This window comes from Ursus arctos, unplaced genomic scaffold (assembly GCF_023065955.2).
Source record: "Ursus arctos isolate Adak ecotype North America unplaced genomic scaffold, UrsArc2.0 scaffold_24, whole genome shotgun sequence".
Lineage (NCBI taxonomy): Eukaryota > Metazoa > Chordata > Mammalia > Carnivora > Ursidae > Ursus > Ursus arctos.
In genome coordinates this window covers 33067034-33092918 of record NW_026622919.1, presented here as the reverse complement: position 1 = coordinate 33092918, position 25885 = coordinate 33067034, and the positions used below count along the sequence as shown (strand labels likewise).

The 25885-nt window shown below is 36.1% G+C and overlaps 1 protein-coding gene across 1 annotated transcript in view; it reads right to left on the bottom strand.

Annotated features, from left to right (window-relative positions):
* BRIP1 (BRCA1 interacting helicase 1) overlaps window positions 1-25885 on the bottom strand; it is a 175648-nt gene that overhangs the window by 98416 nt on the left and 51347 nt on the right. Inside the window, exons 8-11 of the mRNA XM_057318005.1 lie at window positions 24330-24551; window positions 20860-21059; window positions 15376-15508; window positions 2300-2454 (exon numbers count right to left, since the gene is read on the bottom strand). Of these exons, the coding sequence (XP_057173988.1) occupies window positions 2300-2454; window positions 15376-15508; window positions 20860-21059; window positions 24330-24551 (710 nt within the window). The remainder of the gene's footprint in view (window positions 1-2299; window positions 2455-15375; window positions 15509-20859; window positions 21060-24329; window positions 24552-25885) is intronic.

The following is a 25885-nucleotide window of genomic DNA, read 5'->3' as shown; positions in this document are numbered from 1 at the left end:
TAATGATACCAGATTTGGCCATATTTCTTGTATATACCAAAATGCACAAGCAACAAAAGAAAAAATAAACTGGACTTCATCAAAATTAAAAAAACTTTTGTGCATCCAAGGGCACTATCAGAGAGTGAGAAGATAACCCACAGAATGGAATATATGTATAAAACATATATCTGAAATGGGATTAATATGTAGAATATACAGGTAACTTTTACAACTCAACAACAACAACAACAAAAACAACCAAATTCAAAATGGGCATAGGACATGAATAGACATTACTCCAATGAAGACATGCAAATGGACAATAAGAACATGAAAAGATGCTCAACATCACTAGCCATTAGTGGAGGGTGGAGTAAATCAGAACTATAAGCAGATACCACTTTATATCCATTAGGATGGCTATTATCCCAAAAGCCAGAAACAACAAGTACTGGCAAGGATGTCGAGCAACTAGAAATGTTGTGCATAACTATGGGAATCTAAAATGTGCAACTGCTATGGAAAATAGTATGTTGATTCCTCAAAAAGTTAAATACAGAATTACCATATGATCCTGAAATTCCACAGCTAGGTATTTATTTACCTGGAAGAACTAAAAGCAGGGACTCAAACAGATACTCGTACATCAATGTTCACTGTAGCATTATTCACAATAGAAAAAAGGTGAAAATAATCCATATGTCCATCAACATAACAAGGGATAAACAAACTATGATATATACATACAATGGAATCTGATAATATTCAGCCACAGAAAGGAATGGCATTCTGATATATGTTATGTTACAACATGGATGAACCTTGAAAACATTATACTAAGCGAAATAAGCCAGATGCAAAAGAACAAATATTATATGATTCCACTTTATAGGAGACACCTAAAAGGGGCAAGTTCATGGAGATGAAAGAAGAAAGGTTACCAGAGGTTGTGGGAAGAGGGAAATGGGAAATATTGTTTTATGGGCATAGAGTTCCTGAAAAAGTTCTGGGAATGGATAGTAGTGATGGTTGCACAACCGTGTGAATATACTTAATGCTACTAAAATGTACACTTAAAATGGTTAAAATAGACAAGACAAGAAACAACAAATGTTGGAGAGGATGTGAAGAAAGGGGATCCCTCTTACACTGTTGGTGGGAATGCAAGTTGGTACAGCCACTTTGGAAAACAGTGTGGAGGTCCCTTAAGTTAAAAATAGAGCTACACTATGACCCAGAAATTGCACTACTGGGTATTTACCCCAAAGATACAGACGTAGTGAAGAGAAGAGCCATATGCACCCCAATGTTCATAGCAGCATTGTCCACAATAGCTAAATTGTGGAAGGAGCCGAGATGCCCTTTAACAGATGACTGGATTAAGATGTGGTCCATATATACAATGGAATATTACTCAGCCATCAGAAAGAATGATCACCCAACATTTCAAACAACATGGACGGGACTGGAGAAGATTATGCTAAGTGAAATAAGTCAAGCAGAGAAACACAATTATCATATGGTTTCACTCATTTATGGAACATAAGAAATAGCAGGAAGATCGGTAGGAGAAGGAAGGAAAGAATGAAGGGGGCGGTAAACAGAAGAGGGATTGAACCATGAGAGGCTATGGCCTCTGGGAAACAAACTGAGCGCTTCAGAGGGGAGGGAGGTGGGGGATTGGGATAAGCTGGTGATGGGTATTAAGGAGGGCACATATTGCATGGAGCACTGGGTGTTATACGCAAATAATGAATCATGGAACACTACATCAAAAACTAAGGATATACTGTATGGTGACTAACATAACATAATAAAAATTATTATTAAAAAAATAAAATAAAATGGCTAAAAAAGTAAATTTTATGTTATGTGTATTTTACCATAAAAAAACTGGAACCAGATAGTACTATAATTTAATACGGGATTGAGTGAGGGGAATTAACTGTTTTTCATTTTCCATGTTTCACTAAATAGAGGCTTTAAGCAATAAGACTTTCTGACACTGGAACAAACATATCTAAAACTATCCTTAAAACCTAAATGTTTAAGTTCAGTCATATACAATTATAAATTTAATAGTGCATTAATGAATAAAATGTATCTAAAATATACCTACTTTTTTATTTCAATACTCATTTTCATTAATAAAGACTAATTTTAATTGATCTAAGTCTGTACCAACGTTATTATAAAACAATATTTATACCACTTCTTTACAATGAAACTAGGTACTCACGCAACTTAAACACATGCTAGCACCCAATAAAACTAATATTTTTAAGAAGGAAAATACAAATCATATATATTTACTAACCTGCTATTTTGCCTAAAAAGATAGTCAAACACCATAAAAAGTCCTTTGAGCATTATTTGAGTTGAAGCACTAATAATCGGTACTATTCTTGACTCCTCTTTACCATGAATTGGTAAGACTTTTTCTTCTTTTTGAAGGACAGCAGAAAAATGTCCCTGTAAGAAATTACCATTATTAAGTACATTGCAGGAAATGGGAAGAGAAAAACAAACTTCTTAAAACTATAAAACCCAAATGAAATACACATTGAAATTTTAGGCAAACATTATTACTATACAAGTGCTAACAGTATGTTTTAAATTCCCACATTATTCTCTCAATTGGCACTCTACACAAAAGTACATCTTTAAGTCTCTTATACCACCAAACATACACTTTACTTACCTATTCTCACAATACAGTTATATCATAATTTTTTAAGTCAATATTTATTTTAACAAATTGTGATTACATATACATTGTTATAGCTAACCCATATATAATGTACTATAATTATATTTCCTTTCTTTTGTAACATTTACTTTTCATTTACTTTTTCCGAGTGTTTATGCTTAAATCAGCCTTTTTAATAAATTATCACTTGTTAAAAAAAATAAATAAATTACCATATATTCCCAAATTCTCTTCATAGTCAAAGACACTTTAACAGTAAGTTATACATTTAGAAGGCTCATTACTTCTTCAGGCAATCAGGGCCCTTCAAAAGTATTGAACTAGGCACGCCTACCTGGCTCAGTTGGTAGAGTATGCAACCTTTGATCTCAAGGCGTGAGTTCAAGCCCTATGTTGGGCATAGAGCTTACTTTTAAAAACAAACAAACAAAAAACAGTAAAAAAGGACTAAATAAAAATGTACCAAATGGTTTCTCCAAAGAGCTTTAAAGAGCTGATATGCCACCTAAATGCCTGAATTACTTCCAGGTAGTATTCCAATGATGAGAATAATATGACTGTATGACAAGCAAAATTTTTTAAATGATTCAAGGAAACAATACATGCTAAATACAAAATATATAATAACTGGCTCATTTGTTTTTATGTGGCTTGTAAGTTTTAATGTTCTGAAATCAGATAGCAGTGACAGTTGCATAATTCTGTGACTATACTAAAAATTACTGAATTGTATACTTCAAAATGGTAAATTTTATGGTATGTAAATTATATCTCAATCAAGCTGTTAATAAAAAAATTAAAATAAAGAATTTTAAAACAATATAGTAGACATATTACCAAATGATGCAACAGTAGTAATATAGTCTCTTTTAAGTAGCAATAAGACCAGGATGCCTGTTTCACTGACTGTGATAAAAAAAGCACTGGAAGTTTAAGCCAACAAAGAATTAAGTAGAATGTGATGGAGTTGGAAAGAAAGAAAATTGTCATTTCTTCTAGACAGTATAATTACATAGAAAATTAAAGAATCCATAGACAAACCTATAAGATAGTTCAGCTAAGTGGATGGCTACAAGATATATAAATAAAAATCCACTACCGTTTTTATAGAGCAATAACAACTAGAAAATACAACTTTTTAAATATACCATTTGAAAAGAAACAGAAACTTTAACTTACTTAGGAATAAATCTACCCAAAATCCCAAAGACTTTTAAAAATAAAATAATAAAATTTTATTGACAGATATAGGACATAATAAATGAAGAACATTATACATCTTGTTTGTGAATGGGAAAACTCCCATATTATAAATACATCAATTCTTTCTAAATTCAGTGAAATTCCAACCAAAATTCCAACAGAATTTTTCATGGAAATTTACAAGCTAATTCTAAAATTCAGCCAAAATCATCCCAAAGGAAAAGAACAAAGTGAGGAGATATGCCCTACCAGATATCAGCATTTTTCTAATGCTAGAGTATTTAACAAATATGAGTGTAGATCACAGAACAAAGTCCAGAAATTCACAAATAAACAAAAATCAGATATGTGGCAGAAGTGTCACTGCAAATCAGAAAGAAATGGCTGAACTATTTAGTAAATGATGTTGAGAAAATTATCCATACAGGAAATAAAATGAATTCCCAACCTCACAATTGAAACAAAAATGAATACTTGGCTGATTTTATTAAGAAAAAAATAACACTTTTAGAAAATGTAGCACAAGATAAGGAAAGACTGCTTAAACTCAAACTCAAATACAATTAATGAAGAAAAAACACTGATAAATTTGAATGCACTAAAAAAAAAAAAACTTTTAGAAAAATACTCCATAAAGAAACCATAGATACAAGTAAGCAACAAAGAATTAGTATTTAGAATATATAAAGGAAATAGCGACATATAAAAAGATATATTTTCAAATATGTTCATAACAAAATTGTTTCTTATTCTGGGAAAGCTGCCAACAACTTACAATTCAAATGCCAGATTAATCAAGTAATTTAGAATACATGCACTCACAAAAATGCTACACTGCAATGAAAAATCATGTGAAAGGGGTACCTGGGTGGCTCAGTCGGTTAAGCCTCCAACTCTTTGTTTCGGCTCAGGTCATGATCTTAGGGCCATGAGGTGGGAGTCCCACGTGGGCTCCATGCTCAGTGCAGAATCTGTTTAAGATTCTTTCTCCCTCTGCTCTTCCTCCCCGCCCTGACCCCCATTCTCTCTCTCTAATTAATAATTTTAAAAAATAAAAATCATGTGAAAGAATCTTTATTAAAATAGTGCTCAGTCAGTTAAGCATCACACTCTTGATTTCAGCTTGGGTCATGATCTCAGGGTCTGGAGATCAAGCCCCCAGCAGGTTCCATGATCAGTGGGGAGTCTGCTTGAAATTCTCTCCCTCTCCCTCTGTCCCTCCCCACCACTCGCACATGTGCTCTGTCTCTCTCTCTCTCTGAAATAAATCTTTAAAAAAAACAACCCAGTACTCAAAATATACCATTAAATGAAAAGAGGCTACAAAGAAACATGCATCATATCAGAAATCTATTTATGTCAAGTAAACATATGCATAAAATAAGATAGATGGATATAAATCCAAAAGTTAATGATCATCTTTAAGTTTATGAGTTTTCTTTTTCCGTTGTGACTTTTGTATTTTCCAAGTTTTTTCCTTTGACATATATTTATTTGTATATTTTTATTAAATTATAATATATATATAATGCACTAGGCTTAAGCATACAGCTCACTAAACACACATACACACACATATACACATCCATGTAACTAACATTCACTCAGGACATAAAACATTCCTTGAATTCCAGATGGTTCCCTTTTGCCCTTTCTCAAGCCAAACTGCCGCTGACCCCTGCACAATAGTAACCAGTATTCTGAATTCTACTAGCGTAATGATGTTAATCCCCTCTTAAATCATAAAAATGAAATCATACAGTTTATACTCTTCTGTGTCTGGTTTCTTTTACTCAACATTATGTCTGTAAGATTCATTTATATGAACAGTGGTTTATTTTTTACACTGCTGTCTAGTATTCTACTATATGAATACCTCACAATTTATTTATCCATTTTACTAATGATATGAACCTTTATTTTTCTTTAAAGAGTTTATTTGTTTATTTGACAGAGAGAGAGACAGCCAGAGAGAGAAGGAACACAAGCAGGGGGAGTGGGAGAGGAAGAAGCAGGCTCCCAGTGGAGGAGCCTGATGTGGGGCTCGATCCCATAACGCCAGGATCACGCCCTGAACCGAAGGCAGATGCTTAACGACTGAGCCACCTAGGCGCCCCATATGAACCTTTAAAATGCAAAGTTTATGCAAAAAATCAAGGGAAGATGTCATAATATGGACAATACTTATAATACCACATTGCATTTTAAAAATGCAGGGCAAAAATTATAAGTATAGTCTGATTAAAATACATTTTCAATACTCATATGCCCAGAATGCTAATGATAATCATGGTAGCCATAGTTCCTATCTGTTTTGGTTCAAAAACCTCTTTAAGTTCATATGAGGAAAATTAAAAAACTCTGATAAAAGCAATCTAAGATCCGAACAAATGGAGAAATACTCTCTGTTCATAGATAGGAAGACTCAATATTGTCCAGTTGTTAGTTCTTCCTAGTTTGATCTATAGATTTAATGCAATCTCAATCAAAATTCCAGAAAGTTACTTTGTGGATATTGACAAACTGAGTCTAAAGTTTATTTGGAAAGAAACCAACCAAAATAACTAACACAATACTGAAGAAAGTCAGAGAACTGATACTACCTGACTTCAAGACTTACTAGAAATCTACAGTAATCAAGACAGTGTGGTATTAGTAAAGGAACAGACAAATCAATCAACGGAAAAGAATAAAGAGCCTAAAAATGGACCCACAAGGATATAGTCAACTGATCTTTAACAAAGGAGCAAAGACAATCCAATGGAGAAGGGTGGTCTTTTCAACAAATGGTGATAGAATAATTGGACATCTACATGCAAAGAAATGAATCTAGATGCAGATCTTCTATCCTTCACAAAAATTAACTAAAAATGGATCACAGACCTAAAATGTAAAATGAAAACTCTAAAACTTCTAGAAGAAAAGACAGAAGAAAATCTAAGTGACTTCAGGTTTGATAGTGAGTTTTTAGACACAATACCTAAACCATGATCCACCAAAGAAAAAACTGGTAAAGCTGAACTTTATTAAAACTAAAAACTTATGTTCCATAAAAGATACTGTTAACAGAATGAAAAGACAAGCCACAGACTGGAAGAATATATGTGTAAACACATATCTGATGAAGGACTTGTATACCAAATGTACAAGAGAACACTTAAAACTCAACAACTGGAAGACAAAGAACCCAACTGAAAAGCAGGCAAAAGATTTGAAGAGCCATCTCACCAAATAAGATATATAGATGGCAAAAGAACATGTGAAAACATGTTCCACATTAAATGTCATTAGGGAATTGTATATTAAAACAATAATAAGGTACTACTATATATATATACACATATATATAATACATATATATAATATATATATAATACATATATATATAATACATATATATATAATACATATATATATAATACATATATATATATATATACACATAAATATATTATAATGGCTAGTACTCAAAACTCTGACAATTCCAAATGTTGGCAAGGACGTATAATAACAGGAACCCATATTCACTGATGATGGGAATATAAAATAGCACAGCCACTTTGGAAGACAGCAGTTTCTTGCACAGCTAAAAAGAGTCTTACCATACAATACAATAATTGTACTAAGTATTCACTCAAATGAGAAGAAAGCACATCCACACAAAAATATGCACACAAATGTTTATAACAGCTTTATTCAGAATTGCCCAAACTTGGAAGCCACCAGTATGTTCTACAGTAGGTGAATGGATAAAAATGGTGTGCATACATACAATGAATATTGTTTAGCAATAAAAAGAAATGAGCCATCAAGCTATAAAAAGACATGAGGGAACTTTAGTATGATTCCAACTAAATGGTATTTTGGAAAAGGCAAAACTATGGAGTCAGAAAAAAAAAATCACTGGTTGCCAGAGGTTTAGCAGGGGAAATGAGTTATGGTGAAGGGATGAGTCAGTAAGTGTGGCACAGAAGATTTTTAAGGCAGTGAAAATAACTTGTATGACACTGTAATGGTAGATACTGACTTCGTTTTTATCAAAACTCACAGAACTGTACAAAACAGAGAATGAACCGTAATGTGAACTACAGACTTTAGTTAACAATAATGTAACAATATTGTATCAAATGCAACAAATGTACTACATTATTGTAAAATGTTATTAACAGGAGAAACTATAGTGTGTGTCTGTGTGTCTGTGTGTCTGTGTGGCTGGGGCTGAAGGTATATGAGAATTCTGTACTTTCTGCTCAAATTTTTCTGCAAACCTAAAAGAACCACACTTAAAAGCAAAGTCTATTAATGTAAATAAGTAATTAAGAACAAGAAAGAAAAGAGGATCGGACGAGGCAAGATGGTGGAAGAGTAGGGGACCTCATTTCATCTGGTCCCTTGAATTTAGCTGGATGACTATCAAACCATTCTGAACACCCATGAATTCAGCCTGGGATATAAGAAAATATATCTAGAACCCTACAAGTAGAAAAGCAACTGCTTTCTGCAAGGTAGGAAGTGCAGAGACATGAATCTGAGGGGAGCTATCGGAAGATAAACAGAGGGGGGAGGGAGCCTCAATAAGCCCGCTACCGGAACGTAATATAGCCCCAGAGGGCAAAATTGGAACCCGTAGAAATCTGCTCCAGTGAGAGACATCCCTGTCTGAAACGGGCTCAGGGGATGAAAAGGGCAGAATTCCAGGTGGGTCAGTGTGGTCTCAGGATCCCAGGAGCCACAGAACTAGTGGGGGAGCCTGAGCCAATAGAGTGCCCAAGCAATAGAGCGGGGAAACTGGTTACAGTCAGCAAGCCCAGGAAGGAACTCTCAGCTTGAGTCACCAAAAACTGCGAGCCGGGCCGATCGAGTGACCACTCTCTGCCTGAGCACCCTGAAAAGACTGGAACGCAGGGACCATCTGCCACTGGGAGGGGCGAAACAGGTGCCCATGATGGGGCAACAGCTCTCAGGGCAGCCCACAACTGCTCTCAGCCCCAGGGCACACAAAGGGCAGTAACGCAGGTCCCTCAGACTACCCCTGGGAGGATTGCTGTGGGCATGCACCACAGGAGTCTGTGGAGTTTGGCACACACAAAAGTGAAGACTGTTTGTCCCAGAGGGTTTATTGAAGAGGGGGGACCACGATCTTTCGGCTCTCGGGCTGGAGATCAGGGCACAGTCATTTTTATTCTGATTCTCTAAAGAGGCGCAGAAAGCCTCAGGGAACAAAAACCACACAGAGGACCCGCTTACACTAAGCCCAGTCCCTTGGCAAGGGGCAGTGAAATTCTGCCCAGGCAAAGATACCTGAGAAGCAGCACAGCAGATCCCTCCCCCAGAAGATAACAGCAGGAACAGGTGCACAACTAGTTTACGGATCCCACAAAACTGTAGAACTCCAGCACTAGGGGAAAATAATATATAGAACTTGAGGGTTTTTCTCATGATTTGTTTATCTTTCAGTCTAAAATTTTCCATTTCTTTTTTTTCTTTTTTCCCATTTCAACTAGTTTCTTATTTTACCGACTCTTTGTTTTTAAGTCACTTTTTAACTTTTATTTTTTTACATCTACATTTTATAGATACATGCTTCATTTTTGGCCTTTTTCACTCTATTCCATTTTATTTTGTATACATATAAGTTTTGCTTTCTTTGCCATTTTGGGATTTAGTGACTTCTAACACACACCAAAATTCACTCAGGAACAAGTGGATCACGCTGCTTTGTCCACCCTGTGAGATTATATATAGTCTCCCTTCCCCTACTCCCGTTTTTTCCTTTTTCTTCTTTGTTTTGTTTTGCTTTTGTTTGCTTTTCTGTTTTGGTTTCCGATCACTTCGGATTTGTCTGGTGTGTATTTTGCTTGGGTCATGGTTGGTATTTTTGATTCTGCTCACTTGCTTACCCATTCTTCTCCAGGCAAAATGACTAGGAGGAGGAATTCACAACAAAAGAAAGAACCAGAGGTAATGTTCTCTGCCACAGATCTAATTCATATGGATATAAGTAAGATGTCAGAGATGGAATTCAGGATAACAATTATAAAGTTAATAGCTGGGCTTGAAAAAAGCATAAAGACAGTAGAGAATCTCTTAATGCAGAAATGAGATCTAATCAGATCAAATGTAAAAATACTATAACCGAGATGCAGTCTAAATTGGATGCACTAACAGCTACAGTGAATGAGGAAGAAGAGAGAGTAAGTGATCTAGAAGCCAGGCTGATGAAAAGGAAGGAAGTTGGGAAAAAAAGAGAAAAACAACTAATAGTCCATAAACAAAGGCTTCAAGAAATTAATGATGCCATGAAACATACCAATGTCAGAATTATTGGGGTGCCTGAGGGAGACGAGAGAGAGAGAGAGAGTGCCAGAAGGTATATTTGAGCAAATCATAGCTGAGAACTTCCCTAATCTGGGGAAACAAGCATTCATGTCCAAGAGGCAGAGAGCACCCCTCCCAAAATCAATAAAAATAGATCAATACCCTGACATATAATAGTGAAGCTTGCAAATTTTAGAGAAAAAGAGAGAATCCTGAGAGTAGTTCAAGACAAGAGGCTCCTTACCTACAGAGGGAGGAACACAAGACTAATAGCATCAGACTGATCCACAGAAACCTAGCAGGCCAGAAAGGGTTGGCATGATATATTCGGGGTACCAGATAAGAAGCACATGTAGCCAAGAATACTTTATCCAGGAAGGCTGTCATTCAGAATGGAAAGAGAGATAAAGAGCTTCCAGGACAGACAGAAACCAAAAGAATATGTGACCACCAAGCCAGCCCTACAACAAATGTTAAGGGGGATCCTGAAAATGAAGAGAGAGCCCAAGAGTAACATAGAGCAGAAAGAAACAGAGATAATCTACAGAAACAGGGGGGCGCCTGGGTGGCTCAGTTGATTAATCATCTGTCAGCTCAGGCCATGATCTCAGGGTCCTGGGATCGAGCACCAGGTCAGGCTCCCTCTCTGTTGCTCCACCCCTGCTTGTGCTCTCTCACTCTTGCTCTCTCTCAAATAAATAAATAAAATCTTTTTTAAAAATCTACAGAAACAGGGACTTTACATACAATACAATGGCATTAAATTCATGTCTTTCGATAGTTACTCTGAATGTATATGGATACTCCAATCAAAAGACAAAGGGTATCAGACTGAAAAAAAAAGCAAGACCCATCCATACGCTGTCAACAAGAGATCCATTTTAGACCTAAAGACACCTCTAGACTCAAAGAGAGGGGGTGGAGAACCATTTACCATGCTAATGGACCTCAAAAGAAAGCTGGAGTAGCAATCCTCTTATCAGACAAATTAGATTTTAAATGAAAGACTGTAGTAAGAGATGAAGGACACTATATCATACTTAAAGGGTGTGTCCAACAAGAAGATCTAACAGTTGTAAATATTTATGCCCCCAACATGCGAGCAGCCAAGTATATAAACCAATTAATAACCAAAGTAAAGAAACACACTGGTAATAATATATTAATAGTAGGGACTTCAACACCCCACTCACAGCAATGGACAGATCATCTAAGCAGAAGATCAACAAAGAAATAAGGGCTTTAAATGACACACTGGACCAGATGGACTTCATAGATATATACAGAACATTCCATCCTAAGACAACAGACTATCATTCTTCTCAAGTGCACATGGCACTTTCTCCAGAATAGATCACGTACTGGGTCATAAATCAGGTCTCAACTGATATCAAAAGATTAGGATTATCCCCTGCATATTTTCAGACCACGATGCTTTGAAACTTGAACTCAATCATAAGAGGAAATTTGGAAGGAACTCAAACACTTGGAGGTTAAAGAGCATCCTACCAAAGAATGAACGGGTCAACCAGGAAATTAAAGAGGAATTTTAAAAATTCATGGAAACTAATGAGAAGGAAAATACATCTGTTCAAAACCTTTGGGATACAGCAAAGGTGATCCTAAGAGGGAAGTACATTGCAATACAAGCCTCTCTTAAAGAATTAGAAAAAACTCAAATACACAAGCTAACCTTACACCTAAAGGAGATGGAGAAAAAACAACAAAAAAAGCCTAAACTCAGCAGGAGAAGAGAAATAATAAAGATTGGAGCAGAAATCAAGGAAATAAAAACCAGAGGAACTTAACAGATCAACGAAACAAGAAGCTGGTTCTCTGAAAGAATTAATAAGATCGATAAACCACTAGTCAGACTTATTCAAAAGAAAAGAGAAAGACCCAAATTAATAAAATCATTAATGAAAGGGGAGAGATCACGACCAACACCAAGGAAATATAGAAAATTTTAAGAACATATTATGAGCAAATATATGCCAACAAATTAGGCAATCTGGAAGAAAATAGATGCTTTCCTGGAAACTTATAAACTACCAAAACTGAAACAGGAAGAAACAGAAAATCTGAACAGACCGATAACCAATAAGCAAACTGAAGCAGTAATCAAAAACCTCCCAAAAAACAAGAGTCCAGAGCCAGATAGCTCCCCAGGGGAATTCTACCAAACATTTAAAAAAGAAATAATAGCTAGTCTACTGAAGCTGTTTCAAAAAATAGAAATGGAAGGAAAACTTCCAAACTCATTCTATGAGGCTAGCATTACCTTGATCCCAAGAGCAGACAAGGACCCCATCAGAAAGAATTACAGACCAATATCCCTGATGAATATGGATGCCAAATACTCACCAAGATACTAGCCAATAGGATCCAACAGTACATTAAAAGGATTATTCACGATGACCAAGTGGATTTATTCCTGGGCTGCAAGGGTGGTTCAACATTTGCAAATCAACGTGAATATCATTCTCAATGGGGAAATGCTGAAAGCTTTTCCCTTAAGATCAGGAACATGACAAGGATGCCCACTCTTGCCACTATTTTCATAGTACTAGAAGTCCTAGCATCAGTAGACAACAAAAAGAAATAAAAGGCATTCAAATTGGCAAAGAAGTCAAACTCTCACTCTTCGCAGATAACATATTTTATGTGGACAACACAAAAGATTCCACCCCAAAATTGCTAGAACTCATACAGCAATTCAGCAATGTGGCAGGATACAAAATCAATGCACAGAAATCAATTGCATTTTGTATATACACTAACAATGTGACTGAAGAAAGAGAAATTAAGGAATCGATCCCATTTACAATTGCACCAAAAACTATAAGATACCTAGAAATAAACCTAACCAAAGAGGTAAAGGATCTGTACTCTAAAAACTACAGAACACTTATGAAAGAAATTGGGTGAGACACAAAGAGATGGAAAAACATTCCATGCTCGTGGACTGGAAGAATAAATATTATTAAAACGTCTATGCTACACAGAGCAATCTACACATTCAATGCAATCCCTATCAAAATACCATCGACATTTTTCACAGAGCTAGAACAAACAATCCTAAAATTTGTATGGAACCAGAAAAGGCCCCAAATAACCAGGGGAATGTTGAAAAAGAAAACCAAAGCTGGGGGCATCACAATGCCTGATTTCAAGCTATATTACAAAGTTGTGATCATCAAGACATGGTACTGGCACAAAACAGACACATGGATCAATGGAACAGAATAGAGAACCCAGAAATGGACCCTCAACTGTATGGTCAACTAATCTTCGACAAAGCAGGAAAGAATATCCAATGGAAAAAAGACAGTCTCTTCAATAAATGGTGCTGGGAAAATTGGACAGCCACATGCAGAAGAATGAAACTGGACCATTCTCTTACACCATACACAAAGATAAACTCAAAATGGATGAAAGACCTAAATGTGAGACAGGAATCCATTAAATCCAAGAGAACACAGGCAGCAACCTCTTTGACCTCGGCCACACCAACTTCTTGCAAGACACATCTCTAAAGGTAAGGGAAACAAAATAAAAAATGAACTAATGCAATCTCATCAAGATAAAAAGCTTCTGCACAGCAAGGGAAACAGTCAACAAAACTAAAAGGCAACCTACAGAATGGGAGAAGATATTTGCAAATGACATATCAGAGAAAGGGCTGGTATCCAAGATCTATAAAGAACTTACCAAACTCAACACCCAAAAAACCCAAATAATCCAGTCAAGAAATGGGCAGAAGATACAAACAGACATTTCTTCAAAGAAGAAGTACAAATGGCCAACAGACACATGAAAAAATGCTCCACATCACGTCATCAGGGAAATACAAATCAAAGCCACAATGAGAAACCACTTACACCAGTCAGAATGGCTAAAATTAACAAGACCAGAAACAACAAATGTTGGCGAGGATGTGGAGAAAGGAGAACCATTCTTACACTGTTGGTGAGAATGCAAGCTGGTACAGCCACTATGGAAAACAGTATGGAGGTTCCACAAGAAGTTAAATATAGAGCTACCCTACAACCCAACAATTACACTACTGGGTATTTACCCCAAAGATACAGATGTAGTGAAACGAAGGGGCACCTGCCCCAATGTTCATAGCAGGAATGTCCACAACAGCCAAACTGTGGAAAGAGCCAAGATGTCCTTCGAAAGATGAATGGATAAAAAAGATGTGGTTTATATATACAATGGAATATTACTCAGCCATCAAAAAGAATGAATACCTACCATTTACATGGACATGGATGGAACTGGAGAGTATTATGCTAAGTGAAATAAGTCAATCAGAAAAAGACAATTATCATATGGTTTCACTCATATGTGGAATATAAGAAATAGCAAAGAGGATCAGAGGGGAAGGGAGGGAAAACTGAATGGGAAGAAATCAGAGAGGGGGACAAACCATGAGAGACTCTTGACTACGGGAAACAAAATGAGGGTTGCAAAAGGGGAGGTGGGTAGGGGGATGGGGAAACTGGGTGATGGGCATTAAGGAGGGCATGTGATGTAATGAGCACTGGGTGTTATATGCAATTGATGAATCACTGAACACTACATCTGAAATTAATGATAATAATAATAACTATATGTTGGCTAACTGAATTTAAATAAATAAGAAGAAAAGAAAAACATTCTCATCTGGAGGAAAAAAAGAAGCTTTCACAATATAAGTCATAAAGCCTCTATCCAGAAAAAGGTACAAAGGTACATACTCATAAAATTTTACATACAATTTCATGAAGTTCACAGTAACCTCCAGCCCACTCATGATTTCTATTCACCCAGGTTTATAACCTCTAAGTTAAGGAGAACAAAAAATGAATTTATCTTTTTATCTTCCAAATTTTTAATTTTATAACTGACAAAATAATTTTACAACCTAAAAATATTGACTTCTTTTAGATTTGAACAAAGCAATTCATTCCTTTAAGCCCTATTTCTTTCAAACTAAATAATGCTACTTTTTTAATCCATAATTTACACCATTAGTTAAAGATTACCAAACTTAGATAATAAAATAAGATTTTAAAACAATTAAATTGCAGCTTTTTATGTCTGGATTAATTTATTCACTGTTAAACAATTTCTCATTCACTAAATAAATGTCACAGGTGGAAAAAAAATCTTACCTGCAAAATGGGAAAAGTAGCAGTGGTGATGCCCATTTTGTGTAAATTTAAGAGCATTTCACTTCCACTCCATATTTTACAGGATGATTCATAATCCCTTTCCACAAGATGTTCAGAGTTTGCTTCTAACCAACTAAAATAAAACAATTCCATCAACCAATATCATCTTTACATGCACTATTTCAACAAAACAAAGAGAACTGTGATACATTGATCATATTCCTTGAAGCTCTTAGGATACAGATGTGGATTCAGACATCTTTTAAAATGCATGTGTGTTTCATATTGCATAATAAATACTTACACAGCTAAAAAGTAAACTTTTATGGAGAAAAGAGAAACATGCATGTGATTTTCCCAGTTGTGTTTTTTTTTGGATTCACATTGCTTTACTTTATCTCTCTAACTGAGAACCAGGTATAGGAGCTTATCCCAAATGTGCATAAAGGAAATATAAAACAATCTAATAAAGAAATTAAGGTGTTAATATTAAGACAAAAAAGAGTTACTAGAAAATATATTCATTTTTATGTATACACACACATTTTTACATTCAGTAAGTACTTTAATGCCTATATTATGCCAGACACTGTACTGGGTACTGGAAATACAGTATTAAGTAAAATAGGCAAGATCTTTATTCTCATGGAAATTACATTCTACTAAAGGGAGAAATAAACTTAGAAACACATACCTGAAAAAAGAAAATATCAGGTAATGTAAAGTCATATAGTGAAAATAAATTAGCTTAATATAATCTACTTGCTATTTTAATTTGAATGTCAAGGAAATTTTCTCTGAAGTGACATTTATTCTAACAATTGAATGCAAAAAGTACCCAGTCAAGAAAGGATCAGGAAAGAAAAGAGAGAGAGAGAGAACTCCAAGCAGAAAGAACAGCTAGTGCAAAGATCCTGATGTGGTTAAGAAATTTTGCTTATTTAAAGACCTGACAGAAAGCCACTGTTGTTGCAACATAATGTGCAAAAAAGAATAACATTATGAACAATGTTAGAACAATGTTAGAGTGATAAGCAGGAATCAGATCATGTTGAGCCAAGGTAAGAAATCTGGATTCTATTCAAAATGCAACTGGAAGGTTTTAAATGGAGGATTGATCAGTTGATTGACTGACTGAGAGAACGTGAGCCTGTAAGCAGGCGGTTGGGGAGGATCATAGGGAGAGGGAAAGAAAGAATCCTGAGCAGGCTCCACACCCAGCATAGAGCCTGATGTGGAGTTCAATCCCATGACCCTGATCATGGGGTCATTGAGATCATGACCTGAGCCCAAGTCGAGTCAGATGTTTAACCGACTGAGCCACCCAGGCACCCCTTAAACAGAGTATTTTAAATAAGAGAAAGAAAATCTGGGGCGTCTGGGTGGCTCAGTCCATTCAGCATCAGACTCTTGATTTCAGCTCAGGTCATGATCTCAGGGTCATTAGATCGAGCCCTGCGTCGGGTTCTGCACTTGCAGAGTCTCTTTGAGATTCTTTCTCTTCCTCTCCCTCTATCCCTTCCCCAACTTGTGCACTCTCTCTCTCTCTAAATAAATACAATCTTAGAAAGAGAGAGAGAGATAGAAAATCTATTTTAAGTGTTAAAAGATGATTCCAGTTTCGAAGCCAGAATGGATTACAGGAGAAAGGCAAGAATGAAAGCAGAGACCTGCTGGAGGCTGTTACAGAATTCTAGTTCAGAGATGATTCTGGGATAATAGATGTGAGGTTGAAAGATTTGGTATATACTGTACAGGTGGCATTTATTAAATTTACAGATGAATTGGATGAGGTGAGGCAGTGATCAAGGATAACAGATTTCTGATTTGAGGAACTGGCTGAACTGATTGCTTAGAAAAGGAAGACGGGGCATTTGTGGGGGAGCAGGCAGGGGACGGGAAGGAGTTTGTTCTGTAAAGTTGAAATTAAAATCCAAACAGACATATAAAGTACAGTTGGATATATGAAAATAGCACTCCAGAGACAGACTAGAATCTAGATTTATCATTGCTTGAGCTACACACAGATTCAGGCCTTACTAGTACTACTATGGTACTTGGTTATGTAATTAGGCAAAGTACAGAGATGGAGAAGAAATAAGGTCCCAGGACCAAGTTCTGAGGCACTTCAACATTTAGACATCAAACAGAATAAGAATTATCAAAAGAAACTGAGAAAGAATAAACTGTGAGGAAGAGGAAAACCAGAAGGTCTCACAGAGGCTGTCTAGGAAAAAGTACTCATGTATGTCTCCTCTTGTTTCACTACTTCACTTCTGACACATTTAGTCACTAAATGTATGTGGGGTTCTTTTCTCCTTACACTAAGCAATTCTCCAAGACACTAGCTGGGTGTCCTATGATTCAATTCAATTCTGACACTAACTGGAGTTAGCATAGAACCCACAGGCTAAACATTCAGTATCACCAAAATGCCCTCCCCACCTCTTCACTTCAAATGCCAGCATTAAAGTCCAAGTTGTCATCTGTGCTTCTGACCAAGCAATTATAAATCAGAGGTTCCTATGACCCCTCCTCAGGTGTGATCCTTTACTAGAACAACCCACAGAACTCCAGGAAACACCTATGTTTACCAGTTTATTATACAATAAAGGATACAGATTAATAACCAGATGAAGACATAAATGGGGAAAGGTCTGGAAGGGTCTGAGCACAGGAGCTTCTGTCCCTGGAAATCTAGAAGCTCTCTGAATCCTGGCTTCATCATGTAGGCATGATATATTATCAACTCAATCTCCACTCCCTCTTCCCTTTCCAGAGGGAAGGTGGCGCTGAAAGTTCTAAGCTTCTAATCATGGTTAGTCCTTCTAGTGACCACCCCTATCCAGGAGGCCAACAAGCACCACCTTATTAGAACAAAACACAGTCCTAACACCCAGGAAATCCCAAAGGATTTAGGAGTTCTGTCAGGAACTGGAGTCAAACATGCTCTTAGTGCTCTTATCACTTAGGAAATTACAAAGGTTTTAGGAACTCTGTGCCAGGAACTGGGGACAAAGAGCAATGTGTATATATTTTCCATTATTTCACAGAAGTTAAGCCAAAAACATTTTTCTTAGAAGTGGTAGTCCACAATACCCAAACAACACTACTGAGATGCTGAGTAAGATAACAGAAAATTAACCATTGGATTTGGCAACATATGGATCATTGATGACCTTGATAAGAACAGTTTTAGTAGAATTCTGCAGACAACAACATAACTGAGATCAGTGAGGAGAGACCAGGAAGTGAGAAAATAGAATTAGCAACTATAGACAACTCTTTCAACAAATTATGTTGTGAAATAAAAATGGCAAACTGCTACATGACAAAAATACCACAAGGAAAGGCACAGGCAGATGGCAAAATAGGGGAAAACGTATTTGCAACTTTTATCACAGACAGGCAAAGGGTTAATTTGCAAAGAGTGTCTGCAAATCAATAAGAACCATAACAAAACCAAAAAAAGGACAGAGATGTCAACAGACAGTCGACAGAAAAGGAAGTAAAAATGGCCTTTTAAAATGCTTAATATTGGGGCGCTTGGGTGGCCCAGTCAGTTAAGTGTCCTACTCTTGGTTTCAGCTCAGGTGGTGATCTCAAGGTTGTGAGATCGAGCCCCACGTTGGGCTCCATACTCAGTGCGGAGTCTGCTTGGGACTCTGTCTCCCTCTCCTTCTGTCTCCCGCCACCCCGCGCTCTCTCTCTAAAATAAATAAATCTTTAAAAAAAATGCTTAATGCCAATCATAGTAAGAGAAATGTAAGTATAAACTACACTGGAATACCACTTTTCACCCATCAGACTAAAAAAAAAAAACTTTCCTTCTCTCATACATTGCTGACAAGAGTATAAATTAGTCTTCCACCCGCTCACTTACTGTGTAAATTTTAGAAATACCTATCAGAATCACATGTAGATCTATGCTTTGACCCAACAATTCCACTTCTAGGAATTTTCCGATATACTCACATACATATGAAATGATTTATGTTCAAAGTTATTCATTACAGCAATATAACAGCAAAAGATTGTGAACTTCAGTACCTATTAATTAGAAGCTAGCTAAATTATTGTACATCTATGCAACAGAATTCTAGGCAACTATTTTTTAAAACTGAGAAAGCTTTCTAAGTCTTGATACGGAAACATTTCCAAAATATATTAAATGAAAAAAGGCAAGATACAGGAAAATACAGGTAAAAGTACAGTGCCAATAAATAACAATACTGTACAGTATACTTAAAAATTTGCTAAGAGGGTATTAAGTGTTCTTATAAAAAAAATAAAGAGGGCAGATGAAAACTTTCAGACGTGATGTTTATGGCATAGATTGTGAAGATAGTTTCATGGATGTATACTTATCTGCAAACTCATAAAATTGTATACATCAAATATTTACAGCTTTGTGTATGTCAATCATACCTCAATAAAATGGCTTAAAAAATAACATATTATTATGCTTAAAAATAGGGACAACAATGGGACGCCTGGGTGTCTCAGTCAGTTATGCGTCTGACTCTTGATTTTGGCTCAGGTCATAATCTCACGGCTGTGAGATCAAGCCTTGTATTGTCAGGTTCCGCGCTCAGCAGGGAGTCTGCTAGAGATTCTCTCTCTCCTGCTCCTTCTGCCCTTACCCTCACATGCATACACACTCTCTCTAAAATAAATCTTAAAAAAAAAATGGAGAAGACAAAAAATGAAAGTATAGTATGCCATCATTTGAGTAAAAAAGGAGGAATAGGGGAAAGTTATATTGGCTCACATATGCACTGAACTGTTCATAAATATGCACTGAATGATAAACTTATTCAGGAGAGGAACTAAGCAGATGAGGAATGGGGTGAAAAGGAGTTTTTACAACAAAATTTGTATACCTTTTATGTTCAAACATATGACTACATAACATTCAAAAATTTTTTTAAGTATACTATGAGGGGAAGAGATAAATGCTGCAAATGGAATAGGATGTAGGGTCAAGATCTAAGATAAAGAGATTCTAGATCAACAACCTAATGTTCAATAAAAAGGAATTCAATGTAAACTTTAATAAAACTATTACTAAATCTACCAGAGTATTGAAATATTGGTAATTAAAACTCATCAAACCAGAATCCTACTCAAACTGGAAGATAAAGCAATAAATTAAAGCCATAATCCAAAATTTTAAAATATATTACTTAAAATCATCTTCAGTTTATGTTCAGCCCAATGTCCTATACAATCATACATGGGCTGTTAAATTATTCTGTTAAATTTGAAATAAGATACATAATTATCAATTTAAAAATCGATTGTTTATTATATGAATAAAGACAAAAGTTTGGACTGGCCTATTTCTAAAAGTTTAACAGGCAAGGAATAATCCATTTCCTAAGTTGCCTGATCAAAGTTTACTAATTAAAATACTATGGCATAATAAAACATGCTTTTAATACAAAGGCAGCACAAATGACACTGTTCAACAAATGTTCTTACTTAATTAGACTATAGCACACAGCTCGTAGGGGTTCATGGTCTTTCTTCCTTATATTATTGTTGACCATACTATCTAGTTCATCTCGAGCAAACCGAAGCTGAACTTCTGTTACACTGTAACTTGCTGATTCCCGAGCACAGTCTTCAATGTTATGAGCTTCATCTAAAATCACAATTTGTTCTTTCAGATTGATATCCATCTATAAGACAAAAGAATTTTCCTGTAAAACATTCAGCAAAATGGACTTAACAGCAGTAGGCAAAATATTTCATTTAAAACTTCACACTATAGGCCAATATGGCAAGGATAATTATATAACTAACTGATTCTATGTCTTAAAACTTTTTAAATAGCTAAGGCTAACAAATACCAGCTCAACATTACAGTTTCCCATTTTTCACTCTCAAAATACTTTGCAGGGGCGCCTGGGTGGCGCAGTCATTAAGCGTCTGACTTTGGCTCAAGGCGTGATCCCGGCGTTATGGGATCGAGCCCCACATTGGGCTCCCTGCTCTGCTGGGAGCCTGCTTCTTCCTCTCCCACTCCCCCTGCTTGTGTTCCCTCTCTCTGGCTGTCTCTCTCTGTCAAATAAATAAATAAAATCTTTAAAAAAAAAATACTTTGCAAACCTATCAACCAAAATACGTGTTAAGTGAGTCTGATTAAGGTACAGCTAGCCACACAAAAGGGTATAAAAATCTCACTATGCAATCTCCAACATAATTTTATAAGAGGAGTAAAAAAAAAAAAACTTTAAAACTAAAATAATTATACAAGATTCAAAAGCTCTCAAAATACTAATATAATACAGCATGTATCTGTTTCATTTTAGTTGTTCCTACAACCCTTCATTGTGAGAATTGTTCTTCCCCAGCTGCCATGTGATGTTGATAGAACACTCCATCTGTTAATTAAGGGACATCACCACTTTCACAACACAGACTCAGAGCCCAGGCTTGTCAATTAAATAAAGTATTCCATCCCTCTGTGGTCACAGGTTCAAGAATGGAGACAAGATTCAAGGTAGGCCCATCAGAGAAATCTGGGTGGTGAATACAAGATGGTGTTCTTTTTTTCCAGGTTAGGTGGCTGCTTGTGGTTATCTTTGTTCCCACTGGAAAGAAACTGCCTGAGAATAAAGCCATCTCAAAGAAGTCAGCCAAGGATTTTTTCTTAAGTTCTACTGAAGTGGCTTTCTGTCACTTGTAATTGAAAGAGTGCTGTCTTATACAAAGAAATGTTACAAAGAAATTGCCAGTGAGTTATCCTGAGGGAAAAATATACAGAGAGTTGACAATGACTGAAAAGAACCATGGAAGTATAGGAAATATATCGGGGCTTAAAAGATGAGTAGAGGGGTACCTGGGTGGCTTAGCTGGTTAAGCGTCCAACTCTTCATTTATGCTCACGTCATGATATCAGGGTTCTGAGGTCAAGCCCCATGTCAGGCTCGCCACTGGGCATGGAGTCTGCTTAAGATTCTCTCTCTCTCTCCTTCTGTTCCCCCCACCCACCCAAATAAATAAATAAATGGTGAGAATTTGGATTTGGATAGCAAAGGGAATTGGGCATATCAATATAGGCATCATCAAAAGCTGAGATATAATTAAGAACAAGGTTCCTCAGGGAGGAGGTAATTTTTGAAGGGTCCAAGTTGGGAGTTTGTAGCAGAGATGTACGAAAAGGCAGATTCAAGCCAGACTACTGAGCATCTTGAGAGTAAGCTTAAGAGACATGGACTTTAATCAACAGATGAATGGATAAAGATGTGGTATATATATACAATGGACTACTACTCAGCCATCAAAAAAATGAAATCTTGCCATCTGCAATGACATGGATGGAACTAGAAGATATTATACTAAGCAAAATAAGTCAATCAGAGAAAGACAATTATCATATGATCTCACTCACATGTGGAATTTAAGAGACCAAACAGAGGATTGTGTGGGAAGGGAGGGAAGAATAAAACAAGGCCAAAACAGAGAGGGAGACAAACCATAAGAGACTCTTAGTCATAGGAAACAAACGGAGAGCTGCTGGAGGGCAGGGGAGTCGAGGGGATGGGGTGATGTAATGAGCACTGGGTATTATATAAGACTGATGAATCGCTGAACTCACCTCTGAAACTATGTTAATTAATTGAATTTAAATGTTTAAAAATTTAAAAAATTAAATAAAATAAAAAGGAGATATGGACTTTATCCCATGAGCCAAGAGTGCAATAGATTTTCAAGCAGAAGAAAGATGTAATGTACGTAATATTAGGAAGACTGACCTGGCATTGATATGTACAGTGGCTCAAATGAAAGGGGCCTAGCTAAGAGGCAACCAAATAAGAGGTAGGACAGTAGGAACAGTAAACATAATAATGCCTATTAAGTTTAAAAAGCAAGCTAATGAGAGTTGTGCAGTCAGATCTAAAGAGGGAATAAGAGGTGAATATACCAAGTTATTTACTTTTTTTTTTTTTAAGATTTTTTTTATTTATGTGACAGAGAGACAGCCAGCGAGAGAGGGAACACAGCAGGGGAGTGGGAGAGGAAGAAGCAGGCTCCCAGTGGAGAAGCCCGATGTGGGACTCGATCCTGGAACACCGGGATCACACCCTGAGCCGAAGGCAGACGCTTAACGACTGCGCTACTCAGTCACCCCTACTTTTTTTTTTTTTTTTTTTTAAGTAAGTGCCATGCCCAATGGGGAAACCAAACTCACAACCCTGAGGTCAAGACCTGAGCTGAGATCAAGAGTTAGATGCCTAACCGAATGAGCCACCCAGGCTCCCCCAAGTTATTCACTTTTTCTCTTATGCTGTAACAACTGGATGGTTCTAAGAAGATGCAAATAAACACAAATGCTATATCCAAACTTCATTTCTCAAAAGCTCACAAAGCATAATTTGCACAGTATACATATTCTCCTCACAAAGTTCTTCAAACTATAGATTCTTCAGATGAATGTTTAAAAATAATTCTGACCATTCATAAATAGAAGGAGTGATACTCATTACTGGGTCTCAACTGGGGGTCTTTTTGCTCCCCAGGTTTTATTTGGCAACGTCTGGAGACACTTCTGATTGTGACAGCTGTAAGGGTGCTACCAGTGTCTAGTGGATAAAACCAGACGCTGCTCAGCAACCTACGGTGCACAAGATAAACCACCACAACAAAGAATTGTCAAGCCCAAAATGTCATTATTAAATTAGGCTTAAAAACTCCATCAAAATCCCACTCAGTACCAAGTCCTTAAAAGTATTAATTACTTTGGACATTAAGATGACAAGATCTAAAATTCAGTTTTTAATACACCTCAGTGTATGTTTTCAGTACTCAAATCTGCTTATACATTAACATAAAGTAAATATAAAACAAAAAATAAAGTAAAAAGCAAATCGTCTAAAAGCTTTCACAATGATCATTTATATTCCAACGAGCAGGAGAAAAGTTCCGGTTTTCACTTAGTTACTCACACTTTCCCTTATTTGTGCATCTAGAAGATAGTTGTAAGGACAAAATATTATGTGAGCATCTTCTGTTAGTTCTCGTGCTGTGTAATACGGACATGCCTTTAGTTTTTTTCCCAAGCTGACAAGTTCTTCTATATCCCAGGCTTTGCACATCCCTTGAAGAGTCTGTAATGTGTGTTGATCGCTAATTTTATGTACACCATGATAAAAATAGCAGGATTTGCCCTAAAAACAAACATGCATTACTGAAATGTGAATCAAAGCTGGAACAAAGGAATAAAACAAGTTTATTTCAGAATTTTCAGACCATCATTAAAACCACAAGGCAAAGATTTTACAGGAGAGAAATTATACCATATCCATAATCACAACCATTTTAAAGAAACTCCATTAGTTGACTCAGATAGAGCTCCAGATCAGTACAGCTCTAGATACTCCAAATTAGCCTGAAAAAAATGTTTTTCATTATGTTTGCTGTGCCATTGTTCTGATTAAAGTGATACGAGGCAAAAATATTTCTTGAAGGCTACACAAGAACAATAGTATCACTGGTTGCTTACAAAGATGATGGCTAAGTGACTTGGGAATGGGAGTGAGAGAGAGTTTTCTCTATAGACACTTTTGTACATTTTCAGTTTGAGCCAATGAGACAGTATTACTTAATCACATATAAATAAATAAAAAGAAAGGAAGAAAGGAGAAAGAGATAGAGGGATGTCTTAGAGGAAAAAATTAAGCATGTTCACTATGAAGTATCTGGAAGATACAAAGGAGTACCAAAAATTCCACTAAATTATCTATAATTCCATCACAGAAAGAATGTACTAATAACATTTTGATGTATTTCATTTATACTTCTTCTATACATATGTATATATGGATACATCTCTAAAATGTGACCCAACATTAAAATAATAAGAACATGATCATTAACTGTTAAATTTCATCTTCACAAAAAACATATTCTTCCATACCTAAAATAATTTTTTAAGAGTTATTTCTGGGGCAAGTTAAGATTATTTTTTCTTAATTGAAACAAAAATTAACTTTTAGCAGATAAGTGCATTGTTTTTCCAGTATAGGAGCACTTTCGTAAAAGAAACATTGAACAAAAACACATGTGCCTTTGGATCAAGCCAAAAAATCGGCAAGTTTACACTTTAAGGGCACTTCGAATGACACTCCTGTGCAGGCTGATAGCAAAACCAGAATGGCTCATCCATTTTAGCAGTGTAACACAACCCTGAGGGGAGTCTGTCAATTGAAGTGTTATCACACTTTAAACTCTTTTTCACTCAAACTGTCAGTTATCTATTTATCATTTCGCTTTGGTAATTCAGCCATAGTAAACATAGACACCTACAGTGACTTTGTAATTGGCCATCATTACAATACCAAATTACCCTAAGGACTTGAGACCAAGAAAAAGAATGATCATGTATGTCTATGAGCTAAGCGTTCTGAGGCAGAATTAGGTGCAGACAAATAACCAAAACCAGGTATCTTCAATTATTTATAACCACTGAGAAAGAAATACATAATACAAAATAATTTATTCA